This window comes from Vipera berus (assembly GCF_964194415.1).
Source record: "Vipera berus genome assembly, chromosome: 5".
NCBI classification, from domain to species: domain Eukaryota; kingdom Metazoa; phylum Chordata; class Lepidosauria; order Squamata; family Viperidae; genus Vipera; species Vipera berus.
This window is the reverse complement of record NC_138207.1, coordinates 45,869,638-45,895,351: the sequence shown is the minus strand read 5'-3', so window position 1 is coordinate 45,895,351 and position 25,714 is coordinate 45,869,638. Positions and strand designations below refer to the sequence as shown.

At 41.7% G+C, this 25,714-nt stretch overlaps 1 protein-coding gene across 1 annotated transcript in view; it reads left to right on the top strand.

Annotated features, from left to right (window-relative positions):
* Positions 1-25,714, top strand: part of R3HCC1L (R3H domain and coiled-coil containing 1 like) — a 48,253-nt gene that overhangs the window by 6,017 nt on the left and 16,522 nt on the right. The window contains exon 2 of the mRNA XM_081329656.1: positions 20,971-22,781. Within this exon, the coding sequence (XP_081185782.1) occupies positions 20,991-22,781 (1,791 nt within the window). The 5' untranslated portion in view covers positions 20,971-20,990. The remainder of the gene's footprint in view (positions 1-20,970; positions 22,782-25,714) is intronic.

The following is a 25,714-nucleotide window of genomic DNA, read 5'->3' as shown; positions in this document are numbered from 1 at the left end:
ATATGATAGCTATACCTGAAAATTAGTCTGCTCCTTTTATACCAACACTTATTTTATTTATTAAATTTGTTTGCTACCCATCTCACTGCATTTGATCCAGGTGACCCAGTCAACCAAGTAGTAACCATTTTTAAGCCATTCTAGCTATTGCAGAGGAAGATGGAGAATGATATTTTCTGGTTAACTTTTCTTCTCTGAAGAGGAGAAAAATAATTGCAAAATCCAGATTGGTGACAGTACTACAGCAAGGACTTCTGGCGAAGGGGGCTTATCTAGTCCTACCCCTTTCTTCCCGTTTTCTATCCTACATGGAATTATGGAGGGAAGATTTGAAATGTAAAAAGTATATAGAGTCAGATTTCCTAGAGAAGCCTTTTTTGTGGAACCACTTTGTCATCATATTGGCAGCAAGGTTACCTAAGGGACAGTTGGTTTGGGATTGAAATTAATCCTGTCCTTGCCACTTGACTGAGCTGTGTAATTATAAGTCACATCATACGCATCCACATGCATTGGTCATGCAAACAGAGCCATTCTGTCTTCAGTAGGGGAAATCACATGATTAGAAATCACATGATTATGAAAGCAGGAAGATTTTGGAGAATGTGAAGCGGCAGAAGTTAAGAAATCTGTATTTTCAGTTTTCTGCTACATTTGTATAAAGAGAATTCTTTGAATGCCAATAATTGAGAAAAGTTTAAAGTATTTGTTTTCTAAGGATGTGCTGCCAAGATTTGACACATTGAAAGCAAAGTGTACTTTCTTTTCATTTTATGGATATAAATTATTTTTATGACTTTTTAATACTGAAGAGAGGACAGCTATGCAGTTATTCTACCTCTTATTCTAAAGCTTGCTATTTTCCCCACAAGATCTTCTGCTGATTGTATTGTTTGCCCAGCTTAAGGCCTAATGTGATCGGTTTAGGCTTGTGGTTTTGAGAAATTTATATAGATCTGTCTATAAGGAGGTTTCTTCCTGGTGCACTGGAGGAAGACCTTTGATTGAACATAGAATGATAGAGTTGGAAGAGACCGTGGAGGTCTTCTAATCTTGCTTGAGCAGGAGACCCTGTACCATTTCGGATAAATGATTGCCTAGTCTCTTTTTTGAAAGCCTCCAGTGATGGAGCACCCACAACTTCTGAAGGCAAGTTGTTCCGTTGGTTAGTTGCTCTCACTGGTAGGAAATGTCTCCTTTGATTGTGGGATTCCACTCTGGATTGAATTGAAGGAATGGTGATCAGAGAGTGTTGTTTATTATTTCCTAGAGGAACAGTTGTTTGGGGGAGACCTGTTCTGTACCAGCCTGCTACTGGCCCTGCAGAAAGGCAACCCCTTTATAAACGGCAAGAGGCTGGAATGACGTCTGCCAAATTTATTACTACAAAAAACAAACAAGACACGTACCAAGATACAGGAGCTTTGAAACACTATCTGAGCGGTTGATTTCAGCAAACCAGCCCTCCCCAAACATTCCCTTTATAAAGAGTTCAGGGCGTGGCCTCTCTTTGCCTCCTTCCGAGAAGCCCCACAGCCTTCCTCTGTTTGCTCCTACTTGACTGCCTCCTGCGTAGGGCGTCCTTGAACAGGGCCAGCTGTGGGTCATCTTCATCCACACTGCCAGGCTCACACAGCTGGGTCTCCATGGTGACCAAGTGGGAGGGGCCTGCCTGAGGGCTATCATCAGCAAGATCTTCAACACCCCCCTCCTCCTCTGAGTCGTCGTCCGACCCAACAGCCGAACCCACAGGCTGACCCTGAATCACAACAAGACCATGCTGCTGCTTTTTGCTTCTACTTATTTTACTCCAGTGTCATGTCATTCTTTCTCAGCTCCAGCCAGGGTGCTTTGGGCAACTGATCTTCCTGATCTTGGATGCGTCTGATCTGCCATTCCCCCTTCCTTTGGGGCGTGATATTTCTGCAGACTGAAATAGTAGCAGCTCTTTCATCATTGTCAGCTCATCTTTACTTTGCTCTCATCCTTTCCAAGTTTCTGTCCCTGTTCAGTGTCTGCATTTCCTGTCTCCAGAAGCTATGCCTTGCTTGCCTGAATTGTATTTTATTTCTATCTTCACTCACTTTCTTTGAATTATTTTCTTGTTCTCTCGGTTCTTCATGCAAATTTAGTATTATCTGCAAATGTAATTGCCAGGCATTTGGAAATTAAAATTTGAGAAACTAAGCCCAAAGATCAGTTGCATTGAATGTTAATGCTGCTTTTCTCCCCAGCATCATTTGATGGCAGTTTCTGATAAAGGCTTATGCTTCTTAAATCCTGATCATAGATGATTCCATCACTGTCTAGATGAATGCAGCCTAACAGTCTTATGTTCACTTTTCCTGATGTGAGTATTTTCTTTATAACAGTTCTATGTTTAGCAGGAGAAACTTTCCAACTTGCATAGCTACAAAGTCTAGAAATCAGACCACAGTTGTGGACAAATTGTCACAAAACCTACCCTTTGCTAAGCCTTCCTCACAAATGTATTTGAAACATATATTAATTATTCAGAATCAATATATTAATTAGTTAAACTTACCTAGTTTACTCTGGAATGCTTATGGTTGTAAGTGTCTAGTTTTAGTAGCATGGACATATATGGCTGTATTTTCTGAAGGCCATTCCTCTCATTCCCCCCTCCCCCTGGTTTTCAATACAGATTTGAATAATCTTATTCCTATTGGACTCCTTGTTAATTTAATCTCTTTTGTTATTTATTGATGTACTCTCTAGCAGGGTTTTTGCCCTTGATATATCTACACAATCCTACCTAATTCCCTTAGTCCTTTGGTCAGACATTAATTCACTTTTTTTCTCTGTTGCCTTGTCTTTTTTGTGCAAGTTTAAAAGAATAGCACTGACTCTAAGCTTCCTCCTAGTGTTGAACTGGTGTTAGTAGCTGTGCTTATTCCAAGGAAACTGAAATGGAAAAAAATTGAAAGGTTTTATATTTTTTAAAGTGTTATCTTTGCATGTTTGGAATTTCTTTGTGAAGTGTGGTTGATTTCTTGCTCTTTGTATATAGGTCTTTGTATTCCATTAGAGATAAAAATGTTATGTGAAAGGGTTTTTTATTTTCAAGAAGGGGCTGTAGAATTAGATACCCTGTAGTTACTGAACTGGAGAAGGGGTCATTGGTCAAAGAGATGTGAATTTATATGGTTCTAAAAGATGAAGGAGGATTAGGGTAAGGATGGGATATGGATCTCTTGCTATCCAGCTGGCTGGATTCAGTACTATTTATAAGTGTTTATGACAAATGTTACAAACATGCTTAAAGTGCAATTTCTTCTTTTGGATTTACAAAAGAGATGTATTAAAGCTGAAACAGCTTCTGAGAAGAGATAGTAAATAAAAAGAAATCAAGTTCTGGGATGTTAATGGCAAAGGAAAGGAATATAAAGTTGGTTTATTAGATCAAGGTTAAAATATATATGCTGTTGTTTCTGGTAATTCTAATTGGATTTTCGTTGACCAGGATTGGATGATGAGGCTGTAAAGATTTGTTTATAGACAAGATGAGATTATGGTAATATCAGAGAAAGTGATAAGTTACTAAAATTGTTTATACTTGTCAGGATGAAGGTGAAAGTCATTTTTTTTCTTAGCACCAGGAGTTTTATCCATGCATGTACCGGTATAATGGCATATAATTGGCCTTCTTTTTAGATCTCAGGGTTAAAACCATACCCCTACCTCCTCAACTGTAACATATTTTACAGTTTGGCATGACTTAGGAGTGAAAAGATGCCTTTTTTGCCTCTTAACTACTCACAGATCTCATCTCAAATAATTGAACATGTTGCTGCCCACTCCTAAAACATCTAGGCATGCCCTCACCCCACACCTAAGGCCCCTGGGAGGTCAAATAGGATTAAATTGCAGGCTCTAATTATAAGAAGTTGCTTACTCTTGGCTCATGGTCCCAACTTTGGATGCATAGCTGTTTGCAGAACAGTCCTTAATTTGCAGGAGATGAGGGATTATGTATCTCTGGGGAAAGGGCTATATAGGACTTACTAGTTTATGCTATATATGTTATTGAGAACAGCAGAGACATTGGGGAGAGGTGCAGTCCCAGTCCTATTGTACCAGTTTAGTGTCTTAAGGGGAAGAAAGTGCAGATGGACTCTGGATCTCTGTTGGCAAGGTCTTCTGTTGATGCTCTGCAGAGAGGGAGAGACACTCTTTTCATGTGCCTGGAGACTAAATGAGTAGACCATTCCAAAGGGCTTTCTAATTCAAGTTGTTTGGAGTCTCCTTGCACCTCTCTCTTGTTATTAATATTATTATTTTATAAGAAGTTCCAGTTCTACAGTAAGCCATAAAGAGTGACATTGCGTATGTATGAGTGCTAAATGACACATGGTGCTGTCATGCAAGGGCACTTTGCTGCTCCCTAAGCACCAATTGAGAGCTGTTCCCTTTGTGCAAAATGAGTGGAGGCAGGTGGAAGGAGAGATGGGTTTTGGTCACTGCCAACCCCAGGGAGGGTGGAAGCTGAATCCCTAAGGCCAGGAATAAAGTTGGCATATGCCTCACCTCTGCAGTACTGTGGGGCAAAGTTCTAATCCTTTTGTCAAGCCAAACGGGTTGTTATTTCCCTCCTCAGATCAAGGCTCTAAGGTAAATATGCTATTGATGGAGTTATGGATTGAGTGGAATCGGAAACCTCAAAAACTAAAAATACAGTTTGCTGCCAGGAAGCAATACCGTACCAGCTGCTAGAAGCTCATGGGTGCCACTACAGCCTTTACTACCAGCAGCTGTGTTTGTGCAGTTATTGGAGAAGGGTTTTGTGCTCTTAGGGCACAAACTTTTGGAGCTCATGCTCTGACATCTCATTGACTGTTTTCCTTAAAGGAATGGACGCTTCACCCATAGCTAATTGCTGAAGTTGTTCTCTGTGAACTCAGTTCATTTGACATGGCTGTCAAGACTAGAGCTCCAACAGGAATATAGTCTAAAGTTGTCTATATGAAGAGCCCAATTGCAGTTATAGTTTTTTTAAAAAGGCAAGTTACATTTTGATGGATTGGTTCTTTTAGCACAATTTGGGGATGTTTTCCCCTCCCACCTTGTACCATCCTAGCACTACAATTGTTCTGGGTCTTGTTTCTCAGTAGGCTCCCGGTATTGCACTTTTTCTTGAATCAGGCAGAGCAACATCTGGATCTGAGGACTGATTACAATCTTCTCTTTGACCATTTGTGACTAACTGATGGATTCCAGATTTCATTTGCTTAAGGTCCTTTCCCACCCTTTTATAGATACACCTACAATAAGGCTTTAAGATGAAGATGAAAATGTAGAATATCTAAGTTGTGCTTTACTTTGTAGATTCTGAAACACATGGAAGAGTTGTTACCATCTCTAGGTTTGCAGAAAATGCTAGGCTAGACTAAGCTGGAGCTGAGTTTCTTACAGTTATTTGTTTTGTGCAAACCTAGTTATTACCTTAATATATTATTGAACTTGATATAACATTAAGCCATAATATGGTTTAATTTGAGAGATGGCATAGCACAGACATGTCAAACACAAGGCCCTGGGGCCAGATCCGCCCGCGAAGTGGTTTCATGCAGCCCACGAAGCCATCCTGGAAACAGTGAGGGAATGGCCCACACTGCCTTGGCCATGGCCCAGAGACCCTCCTTCTGCCAGAGAACCTCAGATCTGTCCCACTCCTGCCCAGGCCCCCATAGGCACCCTTGATGCGAATGAGGTATGCCCACCCAGTAGGCCATATGCACTCTAGCCATGCCCACCCAGTAGGCCATGCCCACCCTGGCCATACCCACCCGGCCCCTTGAGGGCAACCACAATGCTGATGCGGCCCTCAATGAAATTGAGTTTGACACCCCTGGCATAGCATATTATGTAAATACAGCTGTCATGGTTTTTTAAGCCAGATTTAGGGTTTAACATCTTGTGTAAACTCAGCTCCTCAATTGTATAAACTGCTAGAAAAGTGGTACTGGAATGAAGTACACCACTGAATTACACAGGATGAAGGGAGCAGAGATACTTTTGATGGTGGTGGAGAGAGATGGATCCACTGAAGGAATGAGAAGAAAGAATAATGAGGGGATAAGGAATACCCTGTGGACCTGGGGAAAATTAATATGGAGCACTAAGACTTTATTTCAGGTGCATTTAAAAAATGGAGAAAACGCTATGAGTGATGGAAAGAAAACGAGGCTATGAAGGGAAACTGCAAAAAGAGCTACATGCTTTGAAACAAAAAAAAAGAGGGTAACAGGAAAAATATGCTACCAAGGGAACAAGACCACATGCTGGGTTGTAGAGAAAGCAAATAAAGAAAAGCTAACATATGTTTAAGAAATACAAACATGTAGAGAAAGAAGAAAGCCTGCAGCACAATGCAGAGAGGAAGAAGAACCAACAGACAGTGATCACAAAACATAGTTAAACTTGAAATGAAACCTTTGTGTGGCACTTTGGCATTATTAAATCACTGAAAATGTTCCTCAGAATAAGCTAAACATTAGGTCTCTGCTCTAGAAGCTGTTATCTACTGATCTCTAGTCCCAAACTTTTGTTTTTGGCTTGGCCTCCTGCCTCGTTTTAAAGTTAGATGATTCCTTGTGTAGTTTTTCAGTTGCCTTGCCTTGTGGTATAGATTAAGGGACTTACTACACAACTTAGAGAACAAGTTAGAAGTTTTGTTGTTCACCATAGTGTGAAAAGGAGACACGCCAAGGGACACTGATTCAATCCTCTAAGCATGAAATGGATTGGTGCCGAGGCGTGGCGGGTGGGGGAGGCATCTGATGGAGTGTGTAATAGACTGCGGATACAAGGGAGATACAAGATCTTGAGAAATAAAATTTGTGAGCTGTACTTCCTCCCGTTCTCTTTGTTTTGCATCTTGTTCCGAAAAAGAAAATCCAAAATCTCTGCAGAGGCTGACACAGTAGTTAGAGTCTAGTTAGACTTAAAATATCACAGAATAAAGTGTTTGAAGGATATCAGAAGTGGATCAGACTAAAGGCACATCTAGTCTTGTCTGTAGTTTGCAGTTCCCAGACATAATCTCAGAGAGACATTCGTTTCCCACTATTTGTAGCTTACAACAACTGACCAGTATCTTCTAAATGGCCTTTTTCAATATTTTTGACTCTCGGCATTTTTGATCTGGCACTTAGACATGTTAAATTATCTCTAGCCACCACGGCCATTAGCCCAGCTATACTGTTCAGGAATTATGGGAACTTTAGTCACAGAAGCTATATCGGAAAGGCCGCTCTAGTCTTTCAAAGCCAATGACTAATGCTGCATCTTGTGACAGGGAATTCTATGAATAAAATGGCATGGCATAAATAACTTTAGTGTGTTCTGAATCTGTAGCTAATTAATTTAATTATAATCAAATGTCTCTATCCTTTTCATCTCTGTAACTTTTAAACTCTTTAATTGAGTATTTGAGCATTAATTGCTCCTTGCTTGAACATTTTGTTTCAAAATTAAAAGTCTCATCGGTGGTGGGTTGTTGTTTTTTTTTCTGTTCTGCAACTGTTCACTCCTACAATACAATTTTTGTATGTAACCCAGATAAACCTCTGTGAGGTAGGTTGCCTTTGAATCCTTGCATAAGAGAGATTGGATGTTTTACAGTTGGGTTCATATTGTTTAAATACTGTACAGTTTTAACAATAAAACTATAAGATGTGAATATTGTGTTATTCATGGGAATTTGTCTCAAAACATGATTGAGTTATATATACGCATACTGATAGATGGTGTTCACACCTAGGTGATGCTCACACTTTACATGGAACACCAGCATGGATCTTCTAAGGGTGGCAAGGAGAATCAGAGGTTGTTGAAACAGCTGCAAATTCTGACAGCAAGAGAGGTTTAATAGAAAGTGTGACTGGCTGTGGCTTTTCAGACCGTGGCACAGTGCAAGTTGTGCTGCTTCATGATGACAAATTGTGGAAAGATTGTCTCGGCATAGATGAAGAATGGCTGAATAGCTGTCAGGGGAGGGTGGTGGAGTGGGCACACAAATTGTTCTCAGGAAGGCTTATAATTTTCAAATCCAGTCTTGCTCAGCACAGGACTTGTGGCTTCAAGAGTCTAGAAACTTCTTTTCCTTAAGGGCTCACCTTTTCCAAGCCAGTGCCCTGCATTCAGATTGGAATTGATTATGATTGATTATGTACCATCAAGTCAGTGTGGGGACTCTTAGCGACATGTATAGATTTTCTTCATGACAATCTGTCCCTAACTTGATCTTTCAGATTTTCTAGCAATTAACCCATTGCTGCATAACTGAGTCCTCCATCTTGCTGTTGGTCATCTTGTTCTCTTTCCTTCCATTTTTTCCAGCCTTTGGGTCCTTTTCTAGGGAGTTAAGTCTTCACATAATGTGTACAAATCAAGTTGGAATATACTGTAGCTTCCAATCTGTAAAGATTGGTCATGTTAGCTGGGAACTTTGGAGGCTGTAGTTCTGCACAAATGGAAGGCTCTAGTCTGGAAAGTCTATTCCAGATGATTAACTCATTTGGCTTCTTGGCCTCTTCATGCCTGGTCAATTAAATCAACATCATCTGGTAGAGAGGGCTTCTCAAATATGGCACATACATCATCAGATGATGCAATAATTTTAAGAGTGAAAGATTGGCAGTGAAACCTGTACATCTGAAAGTTTTTAAATTTTCATTTAAAAAAAAAATTATACCATTTTGGCGATGTTCCTGGGGTATTAAAAAAATTCTGGTTCCATCTCTGTCTGCCTTCCAGAAGGTCATTTTTTTCATCAACCTTGGGGATCCCATTGTGAGGCTTCAAGATGGTTATATGATGTCAAATGATGGGTGTACGCCTGCATTCTTGGTGGGTTTTTTATATATGTTAATTTTTTGGTTTAAAATGTTAATATGTTTATGTGCTACCTAGAGTAACATTTTGTGAGATTGATGGCTATATAAATCTAACAAATAAATAAATGTTTGTTTTTGGTTAGTTCAGGCTGCCAGTTGGTAAGTTCCAATTTAGGCAAGAGAAACTGTCCCTGAGTTAATTAAATTCTTGACACAGAACCAGAGATGTAGAATATATATTATCTTTATTTTATTTTCACTTGAGTATATATATATATATATATATATATATATATATATATATATATATATATATATATATATATATATATATATATATATATATAATCATGAGCTAAAAGGCACTGAACAGAATCTGAGAACCTCTTTGTTTCAGCAACTGTGGTTGAAAGGAAGCACTGAAATCTGCAAATGTCAGCAGCTTTACAATAATAAATATCCCCAAATTTATTGTTGTCATCATGCTTTTGGATTCTGATTGGCTTGAAATCAAACTCAGTAAACTTCCAATTCTAAAAATTGCAATTATATTTTTAGAAGCCAAATTGCATAAAACCAGTTATACATCAAAATAAGTGCGGGTAGCTGAGCAGTGAATATGATGACATATTCTTGTGAGCAGATACAGCTAACAAGAATAACTTGTTGGTTATTCTGGTTGTGTTCTGTTGCTAAGCTTGGCTAACCAACAAATGCCTTGTTAGCAAGTATAACTGGGTGAATAGGGCATGTTTATAGTTTATTATCATTTAAATGTATATGCTATGAATTTCCAAGGACAAATATACATTTTCAGGGATCAAGGCAACTTATGGCTGAAAGTTTTACAATTTTGTCTGGAAGGCAACCATTAATTCAGCAGGACTAACTTTGAAATGAATTGTGGTATTCAAAGTGTACGGTGATAGGCGACTTGGTTTTTCCAGTGTGTTTTTAGATTACAACACCCAGAATTCCTTATTTAACCTGACTAGCTGCGGTTGAGCTGCATTATAGTCTGAAACAACAGAAGGTTGCCTATTCCCATTCTATCTAAAGAGAAAAAGTGGTTTCATTGGAACTGCAGAAGAGACAGAAATGATAGGTTTAAGAACAGATGTAAGTTGCATAATGGGAAGTTATTTAAGGAGGCTTCTGTAGAAAAAGGAAATTGTAGAATTTTTTCTGGATATTTGTAAGAGAAGACTGAATAAATATATTCCATGCATGGTAAGCTTCTCAAAGGGTTGATAATTGCAGGAGATTGATGCCTGGAGCGTTGGGTTATTCTGATTCTCTGACTACTCCTTATGGAAAGTGGGTTGAAGAAAAGCTCGGTGGTCTGTAGGATTATTGCATAACCCTGGAAAATATATGAGGGAAATGCAGGGATCTAAAGCCGATAAAAGTTGTAGTAGAAGAATTAGAACTCTCTGGCTATATCCATGAAAAATATTAAGACTTTTAGTTAATTAATAATGTGATATTCAGGAAGACTCACATATGTATTCATTTTGCAGGCACATTGGCAAGGGCATATTTTCAGCTTTCCCAACATCAGTCCAATTATCTTCATAGTCCTGCTAATTTTCTAGTAAATTGCTTATTGCAGTCTTCTCCAACCTTGCACCTCCCAGATGTATTGGACTATAACTCCTCCTTCCTTACCTGTCATAGCTGTGCTATGAATGATGGAGGTGGTAACCTGACTTATCAAATTATAGGCTACCAGGTTTGTGGAGTCATCAAAGATACACTGGGAGATCCTATTTGTTCTTGTGGTACTCCTTGCAGTTCCTACTTAACTTCTGTATTATTCTGTTTCCTTCTCAGAAACAACTGCTGTTTACCATAATGCTGAGTTTACAACCTCTTTTTATTGTAACATTTGTGATGTTTTGCTCTACTTGATATTTGTTACACATATGATATTTGAAAAGTAATTATGAGCCAAGCTTTTGTTTGCTGTCATTAGTGTTGTTGCCATGAGATACATTTAGAGCACCCAGTTTGTGGAACACAATTTCTCCTTCACAGTGGGTGTGACTATTCTGAAAGAAATAGATTATACTTTGAGCTGAAAAATGACTCCTTTGGGCTGAAGCTGTCTTGATGGTACCTTTTCTTCTCACTGAGTCAATAAAGATGAAGGGAACCATTCTGTTGATTAAAGTAGTTTATTGGAGAATTTTAAAAAATCCAGTCGTTCTATCTATATTGTGGTTATGGGACAGTTTGTGGACTCTATAAAATTTGCCATACATGCTGTTATATACTGGGTTCGTTGCTTGATTGACGAGATGAGGCGAGTGAGTTCAGCAAGAATCATTATTTGCTTACAGGAACTGAACTGAGAAACAGGGCTGCGAATGCAGCTATTTATACCATGGCCTCTAGGCAGAAGCCAATAGGTTTAAAGCAACCTATTGCCGCCCTAGAAGCAGCCAATGGCAGTGCTGGAGACAGGTTGTCTGAGGAGCTGGGAGCCGTTAGGCAGCTTCCCTGCTTAAACAACCTTCCAGCAATTAACCCCACGTGATACTCTTTAGAAGGACAAAACCCAATACATTACACCCCTCCCCCCTAGAATATACATACATTATAACAACAAAAGGAATGATTACAGCAATTACAAGTTTTACAGAGATACAAAGAGAAGTATGCAAAAGTACACCTTTTTCCGTTTGCTAATACAGAGACTGTCCTGGCTAGCAGCAATTCAATGACACATACAATATTATAGCTCAGTTATTTCGGAACAAAATCTTGTAAATACGTAGAAGGCTTGCGAACCCTTGTGGAATGCCTGGGAGAGCTAGATACTCCCCGGTCTACCAGCTTGCCCTCTGGGCTGGGTAGACCAGGGTCCATAAGTTCAAGCGAGTCTGGCTGACTCGGAATTCTCTAGCTGGCCATTCCAGGTCGGCCCACCCCAGAGTCTAATCCTTCCGCAGAGTTAGCACAGCGGCTGTAGTGTTCTGGTTGACTTTCTCCATCAGGAGCCCCATGTTGCACTCCCGGACTTTGCCCCCCTACGACCACCTCCCCATTGCTCTGACTGCTTGGGACCTCAGAGCATATGGATTGATTGGCCTGGCTGCCGGTTTGAGGTTCATGGATGGGACCTGGGACGAAGTCCTCGCTTTGTGGCCGTTCTGGAAAACACTTTCTAAGCTGATCGATATAGCAATGAATGACTCTCCCACCCTCTAGGCCCACTTTGTATGAGAGAAGGTCCAACGTTTTGGTGATTTTCCCTGGCACCCACAAGTTCCCATGCCCATAGTTCTGGGCCCACACCCCATCACCCACTTGCAACCCCCTTGGGGGTCTTGGGCGAGAGGCCTCTGCTGCCACCTGGTCTGGGTGCAACCTGTCCAGTTTTGTGATTAGTCGCCTCCCCCAGTGCAGCTCTGCTGGGCTTTTGCCTGTTGCTGTGCATGGTGTGGAATGTTGGCAGAGCAAAAAGTCAACCAGTCTGTGGTGCCAGTCCCCAGTCACTATGATCCTCAGTGATTCTTTCGTGGTACGCACCATTCGTTCGGCTTGCCCATTACTAGATGGATGAAATGGAGCCAATGTCGCATGCCTAATGAGGTTTGCCCTCAGGAAAGCCTGAAATTCTGCCGCAGTAAATTGGGCCCCATTATCGGACACTATGACGTCCGGTGGCCTGTGCGTTGCAAAGAGTTTCCTAAGCACTTGGATGGTGCTAGCAGTAGTCATATTTGCGATTGGTATAACTTCCAGCCATTTAGAGTGGCTGTCGACCACTATAAGAAATAACTGTCCCTGAAAGGGCCCACCGGTCTATATGAATCCTTGACGAGGGGGTGTGTGTCTCCTCCCATCTATGGACAGGAGTGTGCGGCATTTCAGGCCTAGACTGCTGACACGTGAAACACCCGTGTACCTTAGCTTCAATGGCTTTATCTAATCCTGGCCACCATAAATAGCTTTGTGCCAAAGCTTTCATGCAAACAATACCCAGATGACCTTCATGAAGCGATTGCAATACCCTGTCCCTTAATGAGGTGGGAACAATGACCCTGTTCCCCCATAGAATACAACCCTTATGAGCTAAGAGCTCATGTCTCCTTGTGAAGTAGCTCTGGAACTCAGGTGCAGGGCTTTTTTCTAGCCATCCCATGTGGACCCAAGATAGCACTCTACTTAGAGTCTTGTCTGCTGCTGTTTCTGTGGCTATGTCCCCCATGTGGCAAGTCCTGAATGGACAAAACGTGGGCCGCTGGGGCCAGATCTGGCTCAATTTGAGGCAGTGGAAGCCTGCTCAGGTCATCTGCATGGCCCATATCCTTGCCGGGTTTGTGAATTAGCTTAAAGCTGTAAGCCGATAAAAAAATGGGCCATCTTAACATTCTAGGGGATAAGATGTGGGGTGTCTGTCTGTCTGTGATGAATAACCCCAATAGCGGTTTATGGTCTGTGAAGACCATGAAGTCCCTGTCATACAAGTAGTTGTGGAATTGTTTTACTCCAGCTACTATGGGCAATACCTCCTTATCAATTTGTGCGTAATTACGTTCTGCGGAGGACAGTGTCCTGGAATAAAAAGCAATCGGGACTTGAGTCCCATCGCTCTCCAAGTAACTTAGGACAGCCCCCACCCCATATGAGGACGTGTCACACGCAAGGCTTACCGGCATTGATTCCTTAAATTGAGTGATTGTTGAACTGACCAACAGTAGGGCCTTCAATTCCTGAAAGCTGCTTTCATGAACACTAGTCCACTTCCACATAGTATTTTTGTCCAAGAGCTAGTGTAACGGCTCTGCCACTGCGGCCTTGTTAGGAAGGAATGCATGGTAAAAATTTAGAAGGTCTAGGAATGCCTGAAGCTCTCCATTTTGGGGCTGGGTGCCATCTGAATGGCTTTCACTTTTGACTCAGCAGGGTGGATGCCGTCGGCATCGATCCGTAAACCCAAGAACTCAGTTGAAGGGACTTTAAATGCCCCCCTGTGGGTTACAATTGTCTGTGCCACGGCTGTGACCTCGTCTACAGGAAGATGTTGGTAGGCCTGAGCCAAATCTAATTTTGCAAAAATTGTACCACCTTGCAAGGACGCCAGGATGTGGCTTACTACTGGTACCGGGTACGCATGCTGTTTGAGTGCACAATTAATTGTGCATTTGTAATTGGCACAGATTCTGACCTCCCCTTGGCTTTTAGTGACGTGACGATTGGGGTCTCCCATTCACCCCCATCCACGGGCTGAAGTACTCCCTGTTCTACGAGTTTATCTAACTCAGCGTCTATCTTGTGTTTAAGAGCAAATGGCACTCTATGAGGTTTAATCCTGACCGGCACTACAGTAGGATCTAGTTTAAATGTTATTGGCGGGCCCGTGTACGTCCCCAGACCTGAGTCAAACACCTCTGCGAATTCCTCGCATATTATCGCTAGACTTGCGACTTGCATCCGGTTACTTGGATGCCTAGTGCATCAAACCAATCGAGCCTTATCAGGCTTGTTCACTGACCCCCTACTACGACAACGTCCAGGTGCCCAGAAAACCCAATAAATTTGACGGCCAGTGTGGCCTCACCCTTGACTGCGACTCTGGCATTCTGGAAGTTGGTCAGTATAATGTCAGATGGCCTCAGCTTGGCTCATCTCTTGCTGCGAGTGCAGATGAAGTTAAATGTCTCAAGTGATATAATGGATACAGCTGAACCTGTGTCCAGCTCCATCTTGCAAGGGACCCCTTGCAGCTCCACCTGAAGTCTAAACTTCGGCTTAATAGGGTGGCGAGCTCCCGTGTGGCAAATGCTTCTGCGCCTGGAGCAAAACCCTACACTATACTGCCCCAGGGCCCCAGTACCTCTCCTAATCAGAATGTCTGACTGGCGATTTGATTGCCGGTCCCTCTGGTGACCTCTGCATACGGATGTGATGTGGCCGGTCTTCCCGCAGGCCCGGCACAAGGCTGTCTGGAACCTACAGTCCATGCGTGGGTGGCGGCCACCACACCCTGGGCACCTAAGGAAGGGATGTGCCTTGTAAGTTGCCCCTTGTTGCTTGTCGCTGTGACACTGTTGGTCGTTGTCCCTTTGTAGCTTGTCAACTTCTATGTTGTCTTCGGGGTCTTCCATGTGGACGGTGTCCTCGTGGACGGCTTCCTCGTGCTGTGCTGTTTTGGCAGGCCGCATGGCTTGTATGGCCCCGGCGGCGGCTTCGTCTGCCACGATCTCTTTCAGCATGTCTGGGAACGACAGAGTCTCTTTGGTGAAGAGTTTTTGCTGTAACTCTCGATTTTGGAGACCGCAGACAAGCCGGTCTAGGAGCCTGTCCTCTATGTCAGAGAACTGCCACAGGCGTGCGGCCTGCCTCAATGCTGCGATGAATTCAGACGCTGTTTCACCCTGTTGCTGAACCCTCTGTTTGAATGCATGGCGCCAAGCGATTACCGACAGCTTGGGCTGGAAATGGTTGCCGAGCCTTTTCTTCAAGTCCGCGAACGTTACGGACTCCAATGTCGTTGGCGCGAACAAGTTCTCCGTGATGTTGGAACGTGGCTGGGCTGCACACACACAGGAGCATAGTGGCCTTCAGGCCATCCTCGGCAACTTGATTCGCGCGTGGATAGTTCTCAACCCTGGATAGATACGAAGACCATCTTTCCGGGTGAGCTATATCAAATTCTTCCAGCTTTCCGACCTTTGCCATTTCTGCTGGTCTTCGCGGCTGGGGCTCGACGTCTTCTTATCCTGCTCCTCCATATGCCTCTTGGCACGTGGTCACTAGCATGGCTGTGCTAGGCTGACCGTAGGGGGGGAAATTGTTTTTCCCACCAGGCGCGTTCGGCCTCTCCCCTAGTGACTCTCAGCTCTGTTGGAGAAGCAGGATCCCACCTTCGTCGCCAGTGTTATATACTGGGTTCATTGCTTGATTGACAAGATGAGGCGAGTGAGTTCAGCAAGAATCAGTCTTTATTTGCTTACAGGAACTGAACTGAGAAACAGGGCTGCGAATGCAGCTATTTATACCATGGCCTCTAGGCGGCGTCCAATAGGTTTAAAGCAACCTATTGCCGCCCTAGAGACAGCCAATGGCGGCGCTGGAGACGGGTTGTCTGTTAGGCAGCTTCCCTGCTTAAACAACCTTCCAGCAATTAACCCCACGTGATACTCTTTAGTAAGACAAAACCCAATACATTACACATGCCATGGTTACTCACAGCTTCAAATAAAACATTTTATTATGAGGATGCTTTTCTACTTCGAAAGATTGGCTGCACTCTAGAGGAGAGCATGAGTAGAACTCTGCCCTATATTATGCTCTTTTCTAACCATGGCACTCTGACACGAGGCTCTTCCCCAACAACACAGTTCAGCTTCATGTTTTTAACCACTTAGATATTTAATCATTTACCTGTCTGTGGTAGATTGCAATGCAGTTTTAGTAGGCACAGTGGTTGATCAGTTGCCTTCTTTCTATTCCCTTTGAGGGTATCTGTGTGCCCAGGTGACACTGAGAGGCTTTTCTTAGTTTTTTAGCTGTGGGCCTTTTCTTCCAGACCCCATGTCATCCTTTAAGCTGTCCTGGGTGAATTGAGTAATGATTTTATTGCAAATCAAGAATGGGGAGAAATGAAAAGAGAAAATTTGGGTGGAAAAGGTAAAAGCAGCCTCATGTATCGGAGGAGCTTCGGAAATGAGAATCTTGGATGAATTTCTGGTGCTATTGATTGGTAAACAGTTTATACATCCTGACATTCATAATCTTGGTATGCTGCTGATAGTCCAGATTAATGGACCCAAGGGTTGTCCATCCGTCACTTCCCATTAATTACTAGAGAGGTGTTTTTTCCAGTGATTTACCTGACAGCGAGCCATGATGAATAACCCTAAACCAAGTGGGCAGTGATTAATCATGAGGCCACACCCTTCTCCAACTCTTCCTTCGCCTTTACCACAGGACAGACCCTGAAACCATCTGTCTCCATAAACGTGACCCGATGCATATTTATAGGGGCCTGAGGTCTGGCAGAGAGTAGCCTGGTTGTTTGTGCCAAAGCTTATGAAAAATAAATATCCCCCGCAGAAGGGGGCTGAAAGTACCTGGGGCCGTAGGATAGTGGTTAGATTTTGGGTTGAGGAAGGAATTCAATAAGAATAAGTAAATATGTCTGTTTCGGTCTTGGAAGGGAAATATGGATTTGTGATGAAGGGAGATTATACCTTGCACTTTTTCTTGGCTTTGAATCATGAGAAATTTTTTAAACTTAAAAACAAGGAGCCGAGAGTGGTAAGCTAGCCTGCCATAATCTGCTGCATATGTAAATTTGGCCATTCATCCATGGTTAAACTAATCAAGGAGAGAACCAACCTAGAATTAAGGAGAAATTTCCTAATAGTTAGGAGAATTAATCAGTGGAATGCCTTGCTTCCAGAATTGGTGGGTGCTCCAACACTGGGAGTTTTTAAGAAGAGATTGGAATCTCTTGGATTGGAAATGTAAAGAGCTTTTCTTTGCATTTCCAATACTTTGGGAATCCTCAAAGCATTTATATTAAATTCTCTGCTAAAGCATATCCAGAGTTCTTTGTTCTCTTCCTTGTTTGAAAATGGGTTTGATCCAGTGCAGGAAATGCCAAGTGGTACTCTTATAGATAGCTGGCAAATGAACAAGAGTCTGTGTGGGTGTACACTTTATGAAGAGTGCATTTCTAACATTTGTGGATGTTTCTGAACCTCTTTGGATGTAAGAGAAGGAATAGTAGAAACTGTGGGTGGAGTCAAAAGAGGAATCAGCGTAAAGTCGCTATGTAGCCACAAACAGACTAAGTTCAACCCCTCTTGAATTCCATTTACTCTTAGCTACTGCCAAAATGTTGCTAATTGTTAGTTGAATAGATTCTTGTGCATAGGCATGAATAGTAATAAATCAGTTTAATTGGAACGTCATGTATGGACCTGGTCCTTTGCATCTGCCATCATGTCATTTTACGTTGGGATGGCTGGGATGAACTAAGGTAGGCTTAGACCACCACCACCTATTTACTCAGAAATTTGTCAACAAAATGAGTACAAGGTTAATTGTATGCTAGTTAATATTGGTATCCATTGGTCTTTCCAAGCAGTTCAACGAACAAGGTTTCGTTTATTTTATTAATTCTTCACTATTCTCTAAAGAGCTCCAACTCTTTCTTGGAGGACTGACTGGGTTGGGTTAGGAAACTTCCCCATTTTGACTGGGTTATGGTGTTCACATAACCAAGCCCTGTGTCATACAGGGGTTTATAGGTGATAAACCAACACCTTGAATTGCTTAAACCGGAATAAACTCAGGGTTTGGGGGATTAAAATGAATCTTCTCCTGCCCTACTGCTTTCGGAGTTGTAATATTCACACAGTACACTTATCCCATTGTTGAACCAGAAAAGCATATTGTGTAAATGCCGCCATCCTGCCATAAATCCTCTCTCGCTCAATAACTGTTGTTAGGAGATACAGATAAATGCATAAACCTGAGATCTTTATATACCTGTGGTATCTTCAATACAGTATCTTTGCTCTTGCCTTATTAATGTGTAAACCATCATTTAATACCATACATGCTATATATTTTTGGAACATGTGACATTTTATAGTCTGTCGATCTTTTGCTTAAGGGGCTTAAATCTGTCCCTTAGGAACCTGTCAGTTAGAATATATATACTGTACTTCTTACATATCCAGGGAAATGCAATTGCAAAAGAGAAAAAGGCACGGCAAAATCCCCTCCATGGCATTTGGAGAGGAGGAGGAGGAGGAGAGGGGAGAGGAGGAAGGAGGGAGAGAGGAGGAGGAGGAAAGTGTACAAAGTAGTACTCTGAATCCTTTTTTTACCCTTGTAAAGCTTAGTAGATTTAAGTAAGTATCCATTTCATTTCCATAAGGAGGCAGAAAGGATAGAATGTGTTAGAGACTCGTGCTCTTTTTAGACCCACACAGCAGCTGAAAGCCTAAACCTAGTTCTTCAGATAAAACAGGCAAGTGAGCCATTGAAAACGCCTTCAACTCAAGACTTACATTTTTCCCCCCAATTCTTTATATATTCCTAATATTATCCGGCTTCCATATCTTGTTTCCTATTTTCCCCAAAGAATGCTGGATTCAATATTTTTTTTAAAAAAAAAAACCTTTGGGTAAGGAATTTTCATTGCTTCCTTTTCAGAAGTAGGAAAACAGGAAGTTGAATCTACACCTGGCCATTTTATGTTGTACCCAGCCAGTATTGTCCATTGAAACTGAAGTAATCCTTTTGAGCAGGAGAGCAGAACTCTTTCCTATTACTTTCTGCATGCAAAACATGTATCACTGAGCTGTGGGCTGCCTCCTAGTCTCTCGGGCAGGGACATAAGCAAAAAATATAATAAGGCAAGGCAGCTTCTCTATGCTTCCTGAACTTTGTGGGTGCTCTGTGTCATGCAGAACTTGGTAAATAGTTCCCTAGCCTTCACTGACCCAGCAGAACATTATCTTATCACCCTCTAGAGATAGTTCTGCTTCCTTTCGTTAATTGCTCCAAAATTTATACAATTGTACATCTCTAAAAACAATTTTCTTCAAATCTGCTAGTATGGCCGGTCAGTTAATATACCACACATATAAAATGTGAGAGGGTAAATAGAAAATGGGTGTCTTATAGAAACACGATCCAGATTTAGTTTGTTAATTACTAGAAGAGAGAGTATTGACTGATTTTTATCCTGGAGATTTGCATATATTCTTTAAATAAAGAGAAAAAACAAATTGCCAGTCGTGCAGAGTATAGATTAATAAATCTGGGTATTTTTTTAAAATATTTTTTTTTCTCCCACTCTAGAGCAGAGACACTGAATGATATTTGCAGCAGCTTGAGGCTAGAGACCAGGATTACAATACAGAATAAAATTGCCTACCTATTTTATTTGCTGCTTCACCTATCCTAAAACATACTTATTCTGTAACGGTCTTACTCTCAAAATCTTTTTGAACAAAAGTATTCATGTGGATTTTAAGTATAACATAGAAACTTTTGGTTTTGGATAGAGTTTGGGGCATTGTAAGGATAGTTGAGCTTATGACAAACACCACTGTGATTTTCTACAGGATAGCGGCAAAGCTGATAAAAACCCTGAGTGGAATTTGATTAGAGTTTGAAGCAGCTGGGATTAGGATACCAACATGCAGGAGACAGCAGGTTGAGGCTTACTCATACCAGTTTTAAAAATAACAAGCTACACTAGGTTCCGTGGTATGAGCGTGATTTATATCTTTCTCTTTCTTTCTGTGCCTAGTGCAAAATTGCTGTGGTTTATTTAGGCATGATCGTCCTCCTTTCTTGAGAGCAATATCAGAAAATGTTTAGCAGCAGAGAAAGAAACCACAAAGGAGATCCAGTGGCCTCAAAATCTTGATGCAAGGCCTATAAGAAATGCTCTAGTAGTTCATTGATCAAAAGAATAATCAAAATGCCAAAGTATTTAAGCAGTAGAGCTTTCTGTAAAGGAATGTCAGTTACTGATGCTGTTTTGTGTACAATATGCACAACCAGCTCTGCTTTACTCTCTGGGTTCTGCCTCTGTGTTTTCCTTATTTCAGAACCATTTTTTTAAAGTACTATCACCTGAAATCTGCTCTGATTTTTTTTTATTGAAAAGTTTTACAATACATTTTTGAATACAAAAAAAAACCCCTCCTCCCCCTACCCTCTCCCCAACCCCCCCTACCCTACCCTCCCCCCTTCCCGACTTCCCAGAGCTGAATACAGGGTATAATAATACAAACAAGCATAATCTAAAATATGCTAACAACAATAATAAAACATTAAATTCTATCACACTTTAACTCTCCATAGTCAAAATATTAATAAAATAACTACTAACTAATTATACGTCATAAAATCCGCTACTTATTCAAATGCTAAATGATACTTTTTAGTCCCATATTTATTCTGAATATATTCAATCCATCTTCTCTATTCCACAATGTATCTCTGTTGCGATTGATCTTTCAAATATGGTGAAATCCTGCTCTGATGAATTTTATTTTAATTAGTATATTGTGTACATAAGTGCTGCAGCACTGAACTTATTGTCTTTCTCTCTCTCTCCCTCTCACAGATACTGGTATTAATAACGCCATGCAGCCAGATACAGACAAAACCAGGGGACGACTTAAGAAACCAGACATGGTCCTGTATGTCCCGAGAGCAAGACGTGAGATGGCAGTCTCAAAAAGTGGCAGTTCCGTGGCCACCAAATGTGGGAGGGAGAGTCACTGCACCACCATAGTGAAGGAGAGTGTTAAAGCATGTGAGACGGGACAAAACCCTAAAACTAGGAAAGGGTTGCTTCCGAATGATCAGGGAAAAGCCAAGTCTCCTCAAAAACAGGGCAGAACTTTTTCCCAAGACTCAGGTCACGAGAATGCATTCTGCCAAAAAAACCTAGGCACAAAGACTCAGGGAGGGAAGAGTCCAAAGTTCCATCAGAAGGCCACATCACATCAGTTGTTCCCTACCTCTAGCTTCCCAGACCCAACTCTTACTGGAGTGAATGAAACAAAGACACATGAGTGCTGTACTATACAATCTGCTGTCTCAGGGGAAAGAATGGCAGATTTTCAGCCAGAGACTAGCAGTATCAACGTCTCACGGAAAAACAAGCATATGAGCCCATCAGAAAAGCAGGTCACCAGCAAGACCAGGAGGGCAGTAGTTGTCTCAAAAGAAGTAGGACTGGGTGAAGATGGTACGCAGACTCTCTTGGAACAGCAAATGCTAAGTGAAGATAGCAAGCTACTTTGCAAGAACAACAGAGCAAAGCCTTTAAGTAAAGGTGGTTCAGCATTGACTGGAATAAGTGAGAACAGTGTATCTGGAAATGCAGACAAGAGGATTCCAGAAAACATAGAGACATACAAGGGTAGTTCATCTATCTACACAGAGGAAGGAAACTCTGATTCTGCATACATAAGTAACTGTGGTTTGCTGGAGCACATTGATAAAAGCAATCTGTTTCCTGTGGAGATAACTCAGTATAATAGATGCAAATGTATAGAGCAAAGCAACGCCAGTCCAACAGCAACGTGTGACGATAGCATCTTAGAATGTGCCGTGGTAGAGCCAAAGGAACGTGATCGATTCGAAGATGCAAAGGAGAGCGTTCCTGCTTCAGCACAAGCAAATGAGCATGGCGACAAGAATGAGAGTGGTATCTCCCATCGTTCAGTTAAATTTATCTCTGATCAGGCTGGAGTGAGCTCAGATAATTTGACTGCTGATGGTAGTGGGAACTTTTTAATTCAGGTGGAGACACATAACCTCATGGAGAATGCAGAACAGTTTCCAGATAATTCAAATGTGTCTGTAGGTGTTAGTTGTTCAGACAGGACTTCTGAGAAGATAGAAGATCTACCCAATTGTGTCTTTAAGGTAGCAGGTGATGGAAAGTTACAGGCATGTGATAGTGAACATGATAAGGAGAAAAGCCTCTGCCATGAGACAGACCAGTATAAAGTTGATACATTTGAGGCAAAGGCTACACTGACGACAGCAGAAAGCATTTTGGACCTGGTTGACCAGAGCACTGAGAGTAGAAGTAGTGCGGACCCAATTTGTCCTTCCAAGGAGACTATCAGCTGGTCGCTGAAGTGTGCCCCTGAGAAGATGGCATGTTGTCCAGGAAGCATATTGGAGAGAATAGGAACGCCCTTAGGAGTGGAAAAGCCAACTTTGGAAGAACTGCAGTATCCCTCTGAAGACAAAGGGGAAGAACCACCCACAAATTGTGTGCCATCTAGTTCGGAAGAAACCACCAACACCAGCACCGGTCATGTAAATCACAGCGAGGCTGACAACATGACAGATGCGAGCTGGGATGCCCTGTTTAATGATGATGGGGATTGCTTGGATCCACAGTTATTGGAGCAGGTGAGTATTCTGGTTTTTCCCCCCAGAGCTGAAGCAAAATGGTAAGAGCTGCATGCATGTCACAGGCATGTGACATGGCCAGCTTGAATCTAGTATATGTTTACATCAAAGCTAGCTCAGTCTGGTCTCTTCCTGCCTTTTACTGGAAGATCAAGCCATAATCATTACACATAGAATTTTCTGCTGAAAAATTCAAACCGTGATGCTCAGAGTAAACTGGAAGACCATTCAAAATACATATACGTGGTTTTGTAATTTAGTCCAGTGTTGTTTCTAAATCTTTTTTTAAAATTTTTTGCATTATCTGCATGTTATTGCAAGGTGAAGGAGAGTCAATGCCATTGGAAAATGGTATACAAGGGTAGGAAAATTGGCAATTGCCTTCATAGGAAGGAAAAAACAAAAATGGAGCGCAACGACCCCTTTTCTGATAGACTTTATTAAAAGATTTATGCCTTTTAATAAAATATGTTAGTTGGAAAAGATGACTCCTGATTGTTTGCTACCATACATTAACGTGGCTCTCCTACTGCAGTATCTACAAGAAGCAGAATGAAACCCCAGAAAGAATAAAAACTGTAAAGCCCCAACTATATTAGTGAAAATATGCCCTATTTCTTGAACATTTAGTAGAGGTTTATATTATTTCCCCCATCCACTGTCCATGAGAGTTAGTAGTTCACCCAGAAAAGCTCTTATCAAGGATGTGCATTAAATAATATTTTTGGGGACTACGTGCTTCCTGTTCTCTCTGATAAATTACGGGGAAGATCATGTATGGTCTGCAGTAGGAATTGGAAGAAAATTCTGCCTCCTGCATGGCTAGCTTCTAGCACAAACATTGGCGATGAAATCATAAAACAAAGAGAAGCAACGTGAATGATTATTTATAAATGCGACACCTGCAGTGGGCTGAAGCTCAATAAGGCCAGAGTCTGGAATACAATAAAGAAATATCCTCCATTGACAGTATATAAAATGCATGTAATCAAGCAGGGGGAAGTGCTTTGCGTGGGGCCTGCGTTGCCATTGAGCAGCTTCAACATGATGAACACCAGCATGGAAAGATGGACGGTGAAGCTTCATGAAAATGGCAGTTTTTTAATTGGCTTTGACTCGTTAGCATATTGCCCTGTAAGGGTAGTGCTGAATGCGTGGGGATGAGAAGCACAGCCCAGGGAATGTGCTCGCCTTGCCTTCACTTTACGAGGAAATCTCAGTGTTGGCTGGATGGCTGAGGACTCTTATTAAAGCTTAAATCAATATCGCGGCCTTGTACTTTTGGAGTGACGCAAAGGTACCTAAAGTAACAAAGTATCCTAATATTGCTGCAAACTGCATATAGTCTGCTCAGGAGTCAGGGTTGATCGGAGTTGATTCAGCTTGCTAATGGCTCCTGCAAACCACTGAAATTAACGAAGGAGGCTCATTACCAAGGCTTAAGCTCATAAACCATCCTAAAATTCCCTATAATGGAACCTGCTAAAACTCTACAGGGCCTGCTTTTACAGGAAATGGCTGTGGATTCACTATTGCTTATTCCACTTTTTTATGGTCTAGAAATTAAATCTCTCTTACTAAGCAGGTAATCTACCAATTCAGATCACACGTGTGGCATATATGGCAGAAAAGAACTCTACTTTCCTATGTTGTCAGCAGACATGACAAGCACCTCAAGGGCAATCTTTCTTTCTCAGAATAGGAAGAGCAACAGGAATGCAATTGCTGCACAGATCAGTAGCACTGGATGTCTGTTTCACAATAAGGCAGGCCTCAGAGGCATCGGGCATCCTTCACCCATGCCCTGCAAATTTTAATTTTAATTTTTAATTTTAATTCCATTTATATCCCGCCCTTCTCCGAAGACTCAGGGCGGCTTACAAGCTTAGCAGTAGCCTTCATTCTATGAATATGCCTGCTTATTAGGGCTTTCATACACCCCCCAAGCGGCATTATTACAAAGTCAGCTTAATTGCCCCCAACAATCTGGGTCCTCATTTTACCTACCTCGGAAGGATGGAAGGCTGAGTCAACCTTGAGCCTGGTGGGATGCGAACCTGCACTAATTGCAGGCAGCTGGTGTTACTTAAGGAGGCATTAGCCCACTGCTCCACCAAGGCCAATGAAAATATATCCTTGTGCAAGAGAGCATCTTACTGTATTTACATTTTTCTGCAGCTGTGATAGCTTGCCTGGTGCTTTGGGCTGAAAAATGAGCAAGAGAATTATTTTCATTCATTCATTCATTCATTCATTCATTCACTATAGCCGCCCATCCCAATCAATGACTCTGGACAGTTTACAATTCAAAAGTTATATTGCAAGCTGGTAGTCATTGGGAAAGAAAAAAACAGTTTAGACTATCTATCCTAGGGCTGTGTCCTTTGCTTTCAATAAGGCTTGGTCTGCTCTGTTGGTATTGTCAGAAGAAATTGTTGTCCATACTTAACCAGGACCAGTAAGGGTATCTCTTGCTCCAACCACAAAGCTAGTGATCACTTTGCATTATTATGAATTTAGCATTGCAGAATATTTCTGCTTGGTTGAACTAAGCCTATGTCTGCTTTTATAAGAGAAATTATATAGTACACTTTGTGCATTAAATCTTACCAGTTTTAAAAAGTTAGGGATAGTTTCTTTTCTCCTACATCTTTCTTTTTGCTTGGCAGAAAGTGCATTCTCTGTAGCTAAGAAAGTGGAGGTAAAATATGGCACTGATTCTTTAATAAAAACTGGCTGATACAGCCTGTCAAGGAAGCAAGCTCTTGACCCTTTTTCAGTAGACACCTCTTACAGCCTACAGATTTCTTCAATATTCTAGTCATTGTACCATTGCACTCAGAAAAGGAAAGGCCCAGCAGTACCATGTGCTACAGACACTTCAAGGAAAAGCAAACTAAAATAGGAACACAATCTTTTAACCTTGAAGGCAG